The following is a 15,255-nucleotide window of genomic DNA, read 5'->3' on the forward strand; positions in this document are numbered from 1 at the left end:
GGAGCAATGACCTCCTCCATGGTGGGGTCGTGGAAAAAAGCAAAGAAGGAAGAGATGCGAAAGGCTTCGGAGCTCGAGCCTGCCACATGTCCCCCTGTCTCGCAGCGTCCCTTTGCTACGGAAATCTGCAACCTTCCGCCGGCAGAAGAGAGTCCATGACGCTGTGAATCCCGGATGTCTTGGGAATCGATCAAACGGTATCGACAAGCTGATGTCGACGGCGGGACAGAGATTCAGGCAGAGCGCGGCAGGTGATGGTCGAGGTTCTTTTGTTTCTTCTCCCTGCCTCTGATGAGACGATGGCGACTTGGGGTCAGGTCGTTGGCAGTTTCTATCAAACATCCATCCAACGGTTTCCGTTGTCTCTTTTTCCGAAGATTGTCCCATGGACGTCCACTCTGGAACGACTCGCTATTGATGGGCCGGATTCCGATATAGAGTGCCGTTGCTGATATTGAAGCAAAGAACATGGATAATGGCGGTTCCGCGGCGTCCACAACGGCCAGGTCAGTAGCATCGTGACTCGTTGTCAGTAGGTATCCGGTGCGTATGCTGGTGAAGTATGTGCTAGGTAGGCAGCGATTTGTAGTATTGTTTGTAGCACCACAGTGGGACGCGCCGATGCGGTGCCGGGAGGAGATGATGGGGGTACGAGAACGAGGATGCTGAGGGTATCCGTACGAGGGTGCGCCCCAACTGACCGGTCAAGTTAAGGCCTTGTTGCCACCTGGGAAAAAGCAACGTCAGGGAGATTTCCGTTCTAGAAGCCGGGCCGCTGGTGAAGGCCGGGAGGATGCAGGGGGGCCTAGGTTGATTGAAGGAGGGGGGAGATGGTTTTGAGTTCAAGGGCCACAGCGAACAGGGAGGAATGAGACGTTGCAGTTGCAGCAGTGGCATGCCCCCATCTGGATAATCGGATTGTTGACGCACAGTCGTTGCGGAAGGTGCAGGGCGCCGGAAAGTTTAAAGACCCAGTTCAGTTCAATTCAGTTCAGTTCAGTTCAGCTGAGGACAACCTTCCGCGAGAACGAGAGAGGGGAGGGGGGAAAGGGAAGAAGGTGCCGCGTTTGAAAAGGCCATCCTTGCTGAGTTGAGACAAGGCAAAGCAGGGAGCGGCTGCCTCCAGCTGTGCTTTCGTCGAGGAGCATGGCAATCTGGCACGAGGTTCGAGTTGCATAGTCTTGCTTGTCCCGTAAAAGTATCGGGCTGTTCTAGCTGTACTGGGCATGTAGTGCAATAAGGCTGATGTCCCGATGTTCCATGGCAGCTGCAGGACGGGGGTTGGGTTGGGTTGGAGAGGGAGCACCAAGAATGACCATACTATGGTAGGTGACTTGCACCATTTGGCCAGCCCCAACTGCCTACGATGCCTGCGATGCCTACGATGCCTACGATGCCTACGATAGGAAGCGCCGCGGAACATGTCGTAGTGTGCCATCTGGAGATATATGTGTAGGGGATTATGACGAGGGTTGTTGAGAGAAAGATTTTGTTTTTGTGATGGGAATGCAGCGCATCGCAGCGCACTGCATTGCATTGCATGGCATGGCATGGCATTGCAGCAGAGCTGAGAGCGACTATTGCAGCTATGGCAGGCGGAGGAGGCGACTGAGGCAGCGCTGCTACCCGCATTGCTACCCGCATGCCTAGGGCGGAAGAATGCAAAGAGCGCGAAAGCCATGCAGCCACACAGCAAACAGCTTACACTGCATGTGCAAGTGCAAGTGCAAGTGCAGTAGGCAAAGAAGTACATACTGCATGGCACGAAAGCAAACGCAGCCAGCAGGGGGGAAACTGGATGGCAACACCAACAACAACTCGATCGGTCTGAGCCGCTGAAAACCATTGGATCGGGTCATTGGAGGTTAAATTGGCACCGCAGCCCGCAAGACAGCGCATCCCGGGCCATGCCGAATGCTGGAGATGGCAAAGCCTCCAAGAAGAGGTTGCAATGGACGGGAAAGGGACCAAAAGGAGGAGAGAAGTGGGCGTGACAGCAAGCAACTTCCCTGGTTCTCGTATCTTACCAAAGAATCGCAAAGCAACTAGCCCCATCTCAGGACGGCGGCTGATCCTGGCGAGCCTCGGTGTCCCTCTCGCGTTCTCAACAGAGCTGGAGGCAGGTGAGAGCGGAGATGGTCCGGCGCCGAGCTGTGCTGTGCTGTGCTGTGCTGTGCGGTGCGGTGCGGTGCGGTGCGGTGCGGTGCGGTGCGGTGCGGAGCTGCGCAGGGCTGGCGCAGGAATCATGCCTGCCACTTCCAGTCTTAGGTTTGTGCGTGTTGGAGACAACTTCTATTCTGTTGGCATTGGGCAAGGAATGTTCATGACTTGCTCAACGAGATATTTAAAGGCCTATATGTTAGACCTTCAAGATTAACTGCCGGGGGTTAATGTTTCTACTGACGGGTTTAATTGACTCTATTGGAAGTCAAATGATTCAAACTCCTTGAACTTCTGTCTCGTGTCTGACCACTTCCTTGACTAAGTTGCCTTGTAGACGGACGTGAGAAACCAAGGCCAGAACAGTTGACTTTGCCCCACGCCAAACGCTGAATGCGTCTCATTGCATTGTGCCTTGTCCCTTATCCATAGAACCCTGGAGAGGGGAGGCAGTATATGCTCAAGTAAGACTTAAAGATACTTCAACTATGTAGGTCTTGTGGATACGCAACTACTATTCGTGGCCGGCAGACTACGGATACCTAGGTAAGGTAATGCTCACGATGGACAGACACTTCAGAGGCCCCCATCCGCGGAAGAAACACGTACCTGGTCTCCTGCATGCTCAGATCTTGCCTAATCTCGTACATGGCGCCTATCCAATGCCTTGTCCCCAAACTGTTCGCGCCTGGAGTAAAGTACCCTGCGGCAGAAGATCCTTGGTGAGATACCTTGTAATGGCCTGAGTTCTGGTAGACGCCTTCCCAAATAGCCACTAGAGGGAAGGCAGGTGCCGCTCTCTGCTGCATCGCGATGGAGACGACGACAACAGCCCCAGCTGCCCTGTGCAGTAAAAAAAGAATTAAAATAAAAAAGGCCCCTCGAGACCGAGTGACCCAATGGCCCCCCAATGGTCCCCAGGCGCAGGGAAGGCACCTACTGGGTCGGGACAAGGTGCCTACCTTACCTACTGCGTACCTACCTACCTGGTTTGGTACGGGTACTCTGTGAGGTAGAGAAGTACTATGTATGGGTATGAATGCACTAAAACCAAGGAAGGTGGACCCGGCCCGGCCATTGACTCCTGCTGTTTCGAGACCCATTGGATCATGGAGGAAGGACCTCCATCTGCCAATGGCAATTACATAACACGGCTTGTATTTTTTTATGTTTTTTTCTGTCTCATCAACCTCTTACAGTTTGTCCCGTCCGACATCCTTTGACAATCGATGCGATGCCCATTCATCAGCCTCTTCAGGGACGATCCAGGAAGAACCCACGCCTCCGCCCCGAAGAGGAAGGGCAGGACGGAGCGCGGCACACGGCACACGGCAATCCTACGACACATCATATCACACACATCACACATAACACGCATGCGCACAACCTCTTGCTTGAATCGGTACTTCCATTTACTGCGCAACGGTACCTATCTTTGTGAACGCCTCCTGACTCCAGTCCTCGCCCCCCCCGGTGACGACGAACCGCACTACGCTATCTACGTAATGGCGCTCGTCCTTTTTCCGCCTTTCGTCCCATCTACAGATACCTACCCATCTGGCGTACTGCCCGCGCTAGGTACTGTCGTCCTCCGCGCACATCACCATTGGCTGTAAGGCTTGCTTGCCACTGCATGCTCGATTTCTATTCCGGATCGCACCCTGGAGCCCTGTCAAGCCCTGGCATCTCTGTCCCTGTCAGGACGCCGTCGAACAACACCAATGTGCCTTGCTGATCCCGGCATGAACGCCGGCGGGCGAGTCCAGACAAGCGCTCAAAAAAACACTCTGGCTGCGGATCCGGGTACCCACGGATGCAAAAGCTTCCTGGACTGCGCAGTATCAACACACACACATGTCTGGGCATCGACTTCAACGAGAGCATACTTGGGCAGATACCCACGCCCATCACTGCAGATGCGCCTGTCGATCGTCGCTCATGTGCGCAACATCAGGCACGCATCTCAGCAGAGCATTCGGAGCGGGCCACTCCATGATGCCTCTAGTACAACAAGACACGGATGCTACACCACGGAAGTTGGCCTGCTCACTACCTACTATGCAGTACCAAGTAGTGTACATACACGCTGCACCGCATCCATGGGACGATGTTCCTGTGCTTGGATGCTGGGACTGTTGATCAGTGGCCCGCCCTAGTCCGCAATCGAGGCATCGATTGGCCCGAACCGCTGTCCAGGTCTGCCCTGCCCCTCATCCTGAATTGTTCTGGGACGAATGTCAGCCTGGATCGTCGACTCCTGCTGCATAGCGCACACACACCGGCTTTGCCATCCATCCTTTTTATCCCGCCTTTAGCCCGCAGCCTCTGCTCGACATGCCCACCTGTCCAATCTGACATGCAGAGACGGTCGCCATCCTTCCCTAACGCTGTCTCAAAAGAATATTCTTGCCAGCGAACAACCTTCTGCGGTGGAAGGGAGGGTGAAAAAGAAAGCTGGCTGGATGGCGGGTTGGCAGGCTGGGGGCAGCACGGGGGTCAGTCAACAACCAGGCACCGAGAACCAACACGGCGGAGAAACTTACACTACCTGACCTTGCCATCCATCCCTCAGGCCTCAGCAGCAAGGTGTTGGACCTTAGCTCCGACGTCGAAGCACCTTGTCTGTTCTTCGCAGCTCTGACCTTGGGGCTTAAATGAAAGTCCCGTGTTAATACTTGCATCCCGCCCAACGGTAACTTACCTTTCACACTACTGCCGCGTCGCACCGCTCCCAGTCTGCTGCTGTCAACGCCCGCCCGTCGAACATCGATCCCGCGGACTGCCGTTCCAACTTCTCCACCAATGCGGAACATGTCACCAAGCTCTGGCGGCGGCGGCAGCTTCACCTCATTTCTCGTCCCATCCCAAGGACCGCCGCCTTTAAGCATGGGCGCTAGCGGCATCAGGTTCCCAGGGCCAAGAAAGCTAGATTATGCTGTTGCTGCTGCTTCTCCCCTCTGTGTTCCACCGGGCCACACCTCCCGACGATGTCTGTGCTGCCGTTCTAACCACACCTTCCTCACGCCCCCTCAGCGCTGCCCTAGCTGTGCCAGACTAGCCCCAGAAGCTGGGTGTGGGTGCCAATGAGGGTGTCCCTATGGTGTGGATTGGTGAGGGGTCTTGGCCTCCTCGTCCTCTTCCATGTCGGTGGCTCCTTGCCCCGACAGCCTGGGTAGGTACACGGGAAACCTCTGCGAGTGAGTGCCTGGCTTCTGCCCAGGCTGGTCTGGTCCCCTTTACCTTGAATAGACCTACCACCTCAGCATGAGCTCTCCTCCTCGCCGCAAATACTGGTGCGCCGTCGGTCTCTTGCTCTAGGGGGACGTCTGTGAAAGAGGTAGCACATGCAGATTGTACTCTCACTCTCATCTCTTCTCTCTCCGGCACACTTCGTTCAATACTATCCCTCCTCACGGTGCGGATGGTGGTCGACAGAGTCGTCAATCTCCGCCGTCTTAGACAGGATCAGTCCCACATTGTTTAAGAGTGACCTTTCAAGCTGAGCTTATAGGCTCAACGAGTTGCGACTGGACGCCCAGACTCGAATGAATCCGCGCTAGAGTCGCATGGAAGAACGCGCCTACACACTTCAAACTGCCAGACGACAGTTGTTATTTATTCAAGCATATGTAAATTGGAGCGGACGGGCCTGGGAACGCGGGTTTCAAACAATGGGTCTGGCGGCCATGTATGCGCGAGTTAAGTTGGACTAACTTGCTAGTGACAACGCCGCCTTCCATCCACGCCAGGGCGACTGCGCCCAGCTGTCACGGCCCTTCAGTCGCGCAATCCGAGATCAGGTACAAGACACCAGATCAACGACAGGAACCTCCACACATCATTTCGAGCTAGGCCGGTGTTGATCAAACTCCCAGCAAGAGGAGCTGACAGGGTCTCGAATTCGGGCGTCCTACTTTGCCAACCCCAACCCCAGCAAGCCCAGTCCAGTCCAGTCCAGCTTCAACCCCACCAGCCTGGGCGCTTGCTTTGGCTCGCCGCTCGTTACATCACTTTGGGCGAAGGACCCTTGTCTCATTATTTGCCAGGGCTTATCTGTGCCTCTTCTTTCAGATTTTGACGTCCAGTTCTGCTCCAGTGTCACACGCACTCACCTCTGGACGGAATTTGTGGCTTCGACCTTGTGGGTGAGTAGAACCCGTCAACAAGTATCGTCACCTCATCAGCCAGGTCCGACGATCCGTGCTGTTCTCTGGATGCTAAGCGTTTGAGCAGAGCAGACGGCCGTTCAGATACCAGACCCAGCTTGGGCCAAGAACTTAAGCCGCCGGGTCCCAGAACGGCCAGCCGTTGCCACATTCCTCAGTCGACACGGGTGGTGACTCCGTATCAACGCCTTGAATCGACCTACTTCTCCTCCTTCTCGCAGTGCCTGCCACGCCTCAGCCGCCCCAGCACTCACGCGCCATCCCGGAACCTTAATCGACCTAGGGTCGTCTTTTCAAACCGCTCCTCCCGAGGCTAGGGAACCACCAGGACCTTGAGCTCGCAAGGGTAACTGCGCCAAAAACCCCTTCACCCCGCGCCAGCCTCTTTCATCACTTTTCAGGACGACAGCTCTCCATCCTGGGCCATTCTTCTGCCCCATATTGCAAAGGATTGTTAATCTCCTGCCGACATATCATATCTCCGGCATCCTGAACCGTCGAAGCAAACCTGCCCACTGCCTATCCTGTCAACAACCGTTCCAACGCTAGCTTCCCTCTCCCACCACCACCGCCATCCAGGAGCATTTCTTGTGTCCATACGCATTCCACGCCGTGTCTTGCCGGGACGTGGCCGATATACCCACATGCTCGGCCACTTTCGTCTCGCTCTATGACTACACCGGCACTCAAGGTTCGGATCTGACCTTGCTCATCTGGCGGAACGTCCTCATCCTCGACCCTGTCTCTCGATCTTCGCCCCTTGTCCGACCCAAGTGAGTGGAACCGCGGCATATCTACGCATGTTTACTCGTCTTTCCCATTCTTGGTCTCCCCTCGCAGCAAGGCAAAAGTACATGCCACTCACACGTTGGAGATCATTGTCAACGCCAATTACAGCCGACTAGGTCCCTTGGCTTGTAAAGTCTGGCCAACCACACCCGGTTCTCCTCTACTCACCAGCTGGCAAGGACTTTCGAATTTTACCGGGATTATCTTGGGCACGAAGCCTAGACACAACCATCTCGCCATCTCCCTCTAGGCATTGACTTCCCTTCCTAGCGTAGCACCTACAAGGAGTCCCAGGCATAACGCCAATCCCGCAAGCAGATCACCAAAGCGCAGGTTGTGATACCCGCCCTCCTCAACTCACCTGGTTGCATTCTGGTCACTCAGGAGCCCCACCACGGCCTTTACCAACTGTTGTATGAGTTGTGGACAGAAGGTCCTGTGGCTCTGGACGACCTGGACCCCCCCCTCCTGTGTGGCACAGCTCGAGTTCTCCAAAACCAAGTCCCTCTCCAACATCTCTCGCGCGGCCCCTCTCACACCTAGGGAGTCTCCTTTTACGAAAAGCCCAGCCAACGGTCGGTATCTCCTCTGTGACGCTGCTCAACAAGTAAGCTTCCGCCGTCTACTAGCCATCACCTCGTCGAAGTAGTGCCCATGCCTTGGTACAGGGACCAACAGTCTGTCATAGGAAACCATAGGTCTGAATCGCTCGTCCAAGCTCCTTCACCCCTCTATCTAGACGGATCAGCCTCTCAGAGGATCGGGCACCATCGACCCCACGACTACTTTCCCTGACAACTTTAAGAGACCCGCAACTTGGCTCGCTCGGCAGAATCCGCTTAACCTAGTATTTTCCAGCGCAATTCGCACCGTCGTCCCGTGTTGCCACCGGCGGTCCCAAAGGGATACAGCTCCGTCATTTGCGCTTGTGTGGACAGAGCGTGCCAACTTTGCGGGAAACGTTGGCACACGCTCCACACTACGTTCCCGTCCCCTTGTCTCCCACTCGAAATCTAGACACCAATCACCTACAACCGCGACCATGGGGGACTATTACCACCACTTTCTCACCTCCATGTCCGGAGTGGCAGCCAGCCAGAACATGAGTCCACAGGATACTCATTCTCCTCAATTCCCCGGCGGCCAGATGCCCATGATGGGCGGCGCAATGCCGGGACCTTATCCCAACCTTGGATACTTCACTGGCTTTCCCGACCCCGTCGGGCTCAGCGCCCCCAAATCCTCCCGCAATCGAAGAAAGTCGGCCCCCGGTATTGACCATGTCAAGCACCGACGCACAAGGTCAGGCTGCTACATGTGCAGAAGTAGAAGAGTTAAGGTAGGCAGGCTCGTGAGTCCTGCGCACTGCGCTTGTTGTGCTAATAACCATGACAGTGCGACGAGAGTCGGCCGATATGCGACAGTGTGTAAGCCCGGAACGAAACAGACAACCCGAAATAACTAACATGATCGCAGGATGTCGCAAGGGCAGCCGTGAGTGTATATACCCAGAACCTCCAGCAACCAAAGGCTCGGCAGCACAGACGGCAACTTCGAAAGAAGGCAACACCACACAGCAAGCCAGTCCCGACTCTTCCAACGATGCAGAGGATGGAGAGGAGGAAACAGAACCCGCCGGTCTTGACACGATTATTGACGAAGATGAGGGTGACGAAGATTCTCCGCACAAACACTTTGCAGGCCCCAGCAGAAGCAGCACAGCTTCTTCATTCAGCCTTCAGCGCTCAGGAGGAACCCGTGGAAGCTCCGAAACACCCTCGCATGAAGGAACCAAGAGTGCCTCGCCCTCGGCATCGGTGGGGACCTCGAGCAGTCAAGCCACGACTACATACGCGATGCCAGATCTGGGAGTGCTTTCTGTGAGCGGCCACGTCGATTGGTCTCATCTTCCCCTCGACATTCGACAACACCTCGAGTACTTTTGCGAAAATATCACCCACTATCATTATTGCATGCTGGCCGACGCACAAAAGGTGTTTCGTATACATCTCCTTAACTATGCGTTGCGAAACGAAGCTCTGCTTTACGCGGTCGTTGGGTTCGCCGCTTATCACCGCACAATTCAGGACCCTGACGGAAAGATGGAGGACTTTTTGAAGTATTACAACAAGAGTGTCATCTTATTGCTTAACTCTCTCAAGAGAAGAGAAAAGCACGACGTGACCACTCTTCTTACCGTGCTCCAACTGGCGACGATCGAGGTATGGAGTGACAAGGACATTGGGATCCAGGAATTAGCTAACAATAGGTCAAATAGGAGTACTTGGGCGACTGGATCAATCTGATGGGTCACCAAAAGGCTGCGTATGAGATGCTGATACACCTATTTTCTCCCGAAACCGCCAATCATAGCCCAGTTGGCCGCATGATCGTGTCTTGGTACGGCCGATTCGATATCTTCATCGCCCTCATGGGCGGGTTTCCAACGATGCTGCCGAGGCAGTGGTTCACGACAAACGTCGAGTACTGCGATAAACAGGCTGCCGTGGACGAAGACAGCATGCATTGGAAATTGGAAGCAGAGTCTGGCAGGCTCAGGGTTATCTCCAGGGATATGTCAACTTTGTTTGCGCGAGGGAGCAGGGGGCAAATATCACCGGAAGATTTCGCCCTGGAGCACGAACGGATTCAAAAAGCGCTTCACGACTGGAAAGACGGCTGGGACCACGAGATGACCGACCCGGCCAACTTCGTTACGGACTTCAGCCATGCGCGGCCGCTGACGGAGGAAGACATTGTGGACCCCTTTGCGCCGGGCATCCTATACAACTTCCCAGCTTTCGCCACAACGATGCTCACCGGCGAGTGGAACTCTACGACGATGATGCACAAATGCCAATCGCCAACAACAAAACGGATGGAGCTATATCAAGAACTGATGGGCCACGCGTACGCGATCTGCCAGATCTTCGAAGCTGTCGAAAGCTGGCCCTCAAAACCGAAGGGCAGCCTCATCACAATCCAGGCATGTGTTGCTCTCTCGGCCTTATTTCTGCCGCATGATCCCAAGCATCACATGTGGATCAGACGCAAATTCGCGTTGTTGGAGACCATGGGGTAAGTTGCCACCCTTGACTGACTGTGCAAGCTTTATGGCCGCTGACAATGAACAAAAGATACATCCACCCGATCACTCTGCGATCCAAGATGGCCGAGCTGTTCCAGGAGCCGTCCTGCGTGCGCTGGTGGCTGCCTGACGACGACGGATTCACGCCCATCCTCCAGAGTGTTCGCACCTTCGCGGATGAGCGCAATGCTAACGCGATATCGACTCAGGCGGAAAACCTAAGAGAAGTGCGACACATTTTTGCCAAAATGCAAATGTATGACGATCCGTCAGCCCAAGGCGGTCAAAATCCGGCAGCGGCCTGATGTCGGACTCAGACATTGTTTGCATCAAAACTTTCCTCGAGCTTCGTTTACGCACAGCGGATGAAGACAGTGATTCGGTCCTGTCCAGATCTGGCCCAAGAGGGCCAAGAGCATTGTTTAGCCATTCGATTTATTCACCATATCCATGTTGCCCATAAACCCAACCTTACCCGTTTTCCCCTTCTTGCATCTAGGCCATGTCTTGCGTTGCGGGCCACGCATTTTGGCGTTTTTGTTCCGTTCTTCATGAGGAGGTTCACTGTATCATACGTAACTTGACCCCCTTATCTTCGGCACACTTCCCACCTTTTTCTTGAACATCCTTTTTCACCCTCAGTCCATGAGCGAAAAACAAAAACAGTCCCGCTAGACATAGACATGGTCTTGTTATATTGATACACTGTGATTGGTTGTCACCCATCACAATATTATAAAAGAAAAAAAGTACTATACATCATCGTCCTCAATTCATAACAAGAGTACACCCCCGCCTCTAGGGGGAGCAACTGCTGCGTGGCTCAACCAGGAGGAAAACATGGATGGCTTTTTTTACCGTGCGCCCACTTCCAATAGTAAAGACACCAATTAACATCACGAATCGTTCTTCTCCTTCGTCTCGGCCTCTTGGTTGGCCTCGTCTTTCTCTGCTGCCTCGTCTTTGCTGCTGTCGTCCGCTGCGTCTGTAGTCGCCTTGGTGGGTTCCTGGGCAAAGTCATGCGTGCTGACGTCCTTATCAGCCGCGTCGTCTTCCTTGGTGTCGTCTGTCTTTTCTTCCTTGCTAGCTCCACCGTCTGTTTCCTCCGTCACGGGCTCCGCCTTCTCTGCTTCTCTCGTCTCAGAAACCTCGTCGGCCTCGTCGTTTGCTGGCGATTCGCCGGCCTCTTCCTCGTCCGCCATCACAACGGTCTGGTCCGCATCATCCAGTGACTCATCCGTTTTTTCAGGCTCCGCCTCCCTCTTGACCTCTTGCACCACCGGCGCTTGTTCCTTCTCCTCAGGAGACGGGACGTCCTCCATTATCTCCTTCTCCACTATGACAGGCACGTCTGCAACCTCGGGCTCCTCCTCGACAGTCTCCGGCGCGGAGATGTGCATGTCGCGCATCTTGCTCGCCACGTCGTTGTTGTCCTCCTCGTCGGCCTCCACAACGGTCGTGACCGCACTGCCAACCGAGGGACTAGCCCTGACGTGGCGTCTCGTAGCGGTCCGGCCCACGGGCTGGAAGTTGTCGGGATCTTCGCCCGGAGCAAGGCCATCGCGCTGGGGAGGCTTGACGATTGACATGGGCAGCTGCTTCTTGTCGGCGCCATTGCCATCCGGCACGGCCGTGGCAGTCTCCAGGCCCTCGGCCTCGGGCGGCAGCTTGTAGTTCTCGGCGGGGAGGAGCTCGTACATGTCGCAGACAGTCTTGAAGAAGACGTATAGACCCGTCTGGCCCTCAATGGTCCAGAACACGGCGCGATGTTGGAACCAGGCGTGGGCGAAGATGCGGTGCAGTCTTCGGAAGACGTTGACGAGGTTCTTGACGGCGACGCCCTTGTTGTGTACATCTGACAGCACGACGAAGCGCGAGGGGAAGATCTTGGGGTCGGTGACGATGTTGGCAGCCCAGTCGAGCGTGTGGCAGCAGTAGTCAATGGCACAGCAGCTCTTAGGCTGCTCGTGGACGGCGCAAAGGAACTGCCACTCGGAAGCACGCATCTCGGGACAGGTGGCGGCGCTACAGGGCGGGGAGTCGAAGAGAAACCCGACGATGAGGGTGTTGCATTGCGAAATGAGGAACCGGCACAGCTCGTACAGCCAGAGGGTGCGGTCGATCCCGGGCGGGGGGGTCGCGAGCTGGATTGCGGTCGTGCGGTTTATCGGGGTGCTGTTGCTGTTCGTGTGGTAGTAATGGAGGGCTGCGAGGTGCTCTTGGAGCTGGAATGCCGAGTCGAGCTACATATCCACGATAATTTGTCAGTATGAGGACGGAAGGCGCACGCAGGGTAGGCGCTTAGGGGAGTCTGGTCTTATCACGACCTCGGGCGGCAAGGACAAACCTCATTAAGGGGGACCAGCGGCGGCCCAGCTGCCATGTCGGCTGCCTTGGTGCCCGGATGTATGCGGCGCCTTGAGTTGGCGTCGATCAGGGACTGCTCCATCGGGGAAGCCTGGCGATTTGACTGCGCGCCCATAGAGGGGGATTTGGGGCCGATCTGGATCTCTGCGGGCGGCGGTGGGCTGGGCAGCCGGGGCGAGCTCGGCGCCATTGACATGGTGCGAGAGGAAGGTATACGAGAGGCGATGCTTGCGAGCGACAGGGAGGAAGACGAATGCGTTGTCGGGAAGACTTTCGCGGGAAGATGGTGGGAGTGTGGTGTGTTTTGATCGTCGGTGATGGTATCGTGCGAAAAGTCGACCCGAGACGGGCGGCTGGAGCTCTCCAAGTCACACAGACAGCCACACACACACGCCGTGGGCACATTGGATAGAGGAGGTACCGCAATTTGGGGGCCAGAGCTTCCCGCCCAGTTCAGGTCGGACAGAGCCCCTACAAGGCTTAGTCAGGATCTGTCCTCTTTTCCCCGGGATGGCCAATATTAGACTGTCGAGTGGGGCCAGTCGACGTCAAATTCGCAGTTTGCAGCGGTACGTACCTTGGTATAGCCAAAGCTGCAATACCTCATCTCAGTCGCCTGCCTGCCTCACGTCTTGTACGTAAAACACGCCTTTTCAACGACGATCATAGACGTGCTTCGCACAAAACTGCGGACTCAAGTTTTCTCAACCTGGGTTCTGAGAAGCAAACCTAGACCGTCATAACTCAGATTTGCACTTACAGAAAGACTACTGGTCCGAGCACAGTCACAGGGTTCCCCTCCATTCTGCACCATGGATTTCGACGACGATGCCCCGCCTGATCTGGTCGAGGCGGGAACTGTCGTTGATGAGGATCTGCCACCGTCCGACAAACAGATCAAAGTTCCCATCACCATCGTAACGGGATATCTGGGTGCCGGAAAGACGACACTGTTGAATTATATCCTGACTGCTCAGCATGGAAAGAAAATTGCTGTGATTATGAATGGTTTGTCTCATGACTTTGCCTGTTGGGGTTGAAATCTAATGTAGCGCAGAATTTGGAGACTGTCAGTCAAAGCAACTAAGTGCATGGAAATGATGCTAAACCTAATCAAGCACTCGATATCGAGAAGTCTCTCACTGTCAACAAGGGCGATGAGCAGGTTGAAGAGTGGCTTGAAGTTGGCAACGGATGCATATGCTGTTCCGTCAAGTAACACTTCCCATTGAGACACGTGCCTATCAGACATGCTAACCTTTGAAGGGATACTGGTGTCAATGCGATTGAATCCCTCATGGAAAAGAAGGGCGCGTTTGATTACATCCTCCTCGAAACTACAGGTCTTGCGGATCCTGGTAATCTAGTGCCCCTCTTCTGGGTCGATGATGGGTTGGGCAGCACCATCTATCTCGACGGCATCGTCACACTCGTCGACGCCAAAAATATCCTTAGCAGCCTCGACGACCCCTCCGGCAAGATCGAGCTCGAAGACCAGGAGGACGACCATGGCCACGGTCCGCTGATGACTACAGCGCATGTGCAGATTTCTCATGCCGACGTCATTGTCATCAACAAGGCTGATTTGGTGTCCGAAGAGGAGTTGACGCGTGTTCGGACCAGAATCGAGTCAATCAACGGCTTGGCAAAGGTCCATGTCACGCAGAAGAGCGAAGTGCCGAGTTTGGAAGGCTTCTTGTTGGATTTGCATGCGTATGATCAGGTCGCAGAGCTCGATTTGGGCCAAAAAGGGCACAGCCACCTTGACTCTGTGCGTCCCCCCGAGATGAACATCACGCTTTGTTGGAAGATCCTCACTGACTTGGCCGCAGACCATCTCTACTGTCTCGATACCCGTGCCTAGATTGGGACCTAGTCAACTTGCCAACGTCGATAAGTGGCTGAGAAAGATCCTCTGGGACCGCCGCTTACCTGGGGATGATAAAACTGTTCTCGAAGTGCACCGTGCCAAGGGTCGGCTTGTATTTGAGAATGGAGACGTGAAGCTCATGCAGGGTGTCAGGGAGATTTTTGAGATTCTTGACTCGCCCGATCAGACGCGTGAAGCAGTGGGAGAAGGCAAGATCATTCTTATTGGAAGGTATCTCCAGGGCGTAGACTTTGAGAAGAGTCTCTTGGAGACTCTCAAGTCGGATGCGTAGAAATAGAAGCACTTGCAAGCCGAAGTCATGATAATGGTGCGCATGTCGAGGCTAATGCGTCACGTCGTCGATATGTACATTGTTTCAATGGCCAGGAAAGCAGCGAGCGTCACTCAGACCCCAACAGCCCGATCTCATCATTTAAGGTTCGCAAACAGATTGTGCACTCGAATCTTCAGCAACTCTTCCAGGTACGTTGCCTCGACGTGGTGGAACCAAGAGCAAGTCTCCATGCCAGGACCACGGCCCTGGCGTAATACTTTGTTGGATGTAGCTTTGGGTGCACAGCAGACGGTACGAGTTCTCTCTCAATGTAGTCGAGTCTGCAGACGAGCGATGCAGGTGGTTGGCAGCTAGGAGACATCTGCTCACAAAAGGCAATCGCTTTCCAGGAAACGAATAAAGACTGCTGGCGGTGATGAGAAGCACAACCCGACAATCAGAGCTCTCGGGGGATGCCGTCTCCAGGCACCAAGTACAAGGGTCATGTAGCCAGACATGGGTCACATACTGATACGCCATG

The 15,255-nt window shown here is 54.8% G+C and overlaps 7 protein-coding genes across 7 annotated transcripts; 4 read left to right on the top strand and 3 right to left on the bottom strand.

Moving 5' to 3' along the window:
* Positions 1–2,646: 2,646 nt before the first annotated feature.
* CGGC5_v003954 (uncharacterized protein) lies at positions 2,647–2,969 on the bottom strand (the record flags this gene model as incomplete). Its single annotated transcript, XM_066151209.1, has 2 exons — positions 2,647–2,692; positions 2,770–2,969. 2 exons carry the CDS (start codon positions 2,967–2,969, stop codon positions 2,647–2,649), a joined length of 246 nt encoding a protein of 81 aa, XP_066009329.1.
* A 1,330-nt stretch (positions 2,970–4,299) lies between these two features.
* Positions 4,300–5,048, bottom strand: CGGC5_v003955 (uncharacterized protein; the record flags this gene model as incomplete). Its single annotated transcript, XM_066151210.1, has 5 exons — positions 4,300–4,385; positions 4,440–4,638; positions 4,704–4,797; positions 4,862–4,869; positions 4,926–5,048. 5 exons carry the CDS (start codon positions 5,046–5,048, stop codon positions 4,300–4,302), a joined length of 510 nt encoding a protein of 169 aa, XP_066009330.1.
* A 783-nt stretch (positions 5,049–5,831) lies between these two features.
* Positions 5,832–6,441, top strand: CGGC5_v003956 (uncharacterized protein; the record flags this gene model as incomplete). Its single annotated transcript, XM_066151211.1, has 4 exons — positions 5,832–5,848; positions 5,882–5,960; positions 6,036–6,305; positions 6,394–6,441. 4 exons carry the CDS (start codon positions 5,832–5,834, stop codon positions 6,439–6,441), a joined length of 414 nt encoding a protein of 137 aa, XP_066009331.1.
* Positions 6,442–7,530: 1,089 nt separating this feature from the next.
* Positions 7,531–7,854, top strand: CGGC5_v003957 (uncharacterized protein; the record flags this gene model as incomplete). The annotated part of the gene is made up of 2 exons (XM_066151212.1): positions 7,531–7,722; positions 7,804–7,854. The coding sequence occupies 2 exons, from the start codon at positions 7,531–7,533 to the stop codon at positions 7,852–7,854; spliced, it is 243 nt and encodes an 80-aa protein (XP_066009332.1).
* A 303-nt stretch (positions 7,855–8,157) lies between these two features.
* On the top strand, positions 8,158–10,572 carry CGGC5_v003958 (Sterol uptake control protein 2; the record flags this gene model as incomplete). Its single annotated transcript, XM_032033250.2, has 6 exons — positions 8,158–8,454; positions 8,511–8,538; positions 8,592–9,337; positions 9,394–10,193; positions 10,253–10,459; positions 10,521–10,572. The coding sequence occupies 6 exons, from the start codon at positions 8,158–8,160 to the stop codon at positions 10,570–10,572; spliced, it is 2,130 nt and encodes a 709-aa protein (XP_031887545.2).
* Positions 10,573–11,099: 527 nt separating this feature from the next.
* On the bottom strand, positions 11,100–12,766 carry Mob4 (MOB kinase activator-like 4; the record flags this gene model as incomplete). The annotated part of the gene is made up of 2 exons (XM_032033249.1): positions 11,100–12,446; positions 12,551–12,766. 2 exons carry the CDS (start codon positions 12,764–12,766, stop codon positions 11,100–11,102), a joined length of 1,563 nt encoding a protein of 520 aa, XP_031887548.1.
* Positions 12,767–13,382: 616 nt separating this feature from the next.
* Cbwd1 (COBW domain-containing protein 1) lies at positions 13,383–14,732 on the top strand (the record flags this gene model as incomplete). The annotated part of the gene is made up of 5 exons (XM_032033248.1): positions 13,383–13,578; positions 13,628–13,639; positions 13,689–13,785; positions 13,837–14,341; positions 14,403–14,732. The coding sequence occupies 5 exons, from the start codon at positions 13,383–13,385 to the stop codon at positions 14,730–14,732; spliced, it is 1,140 nt and encodes a 379-aa protein (XP_031887547.1).
* Positions 14,733–15,255: the final 523 nt, after the last annotated feature.

This window comes from Colletotrichum fructicola (assembly GCF_000319635.2).
Source record: "Colletotrichum fructicola Nara gc5 chromosome Unknown KSG_Nara_v1_contig02, whole genome shotgun sequence".
In the NCBI taxonomy this organism is placed as follows: Eukaryota; Fungi; Ascomycota; class Sordariomycetes; order Glomerellales; family Glomerellaceae; genus Colletotrichum; species Colletotrichum fructicola.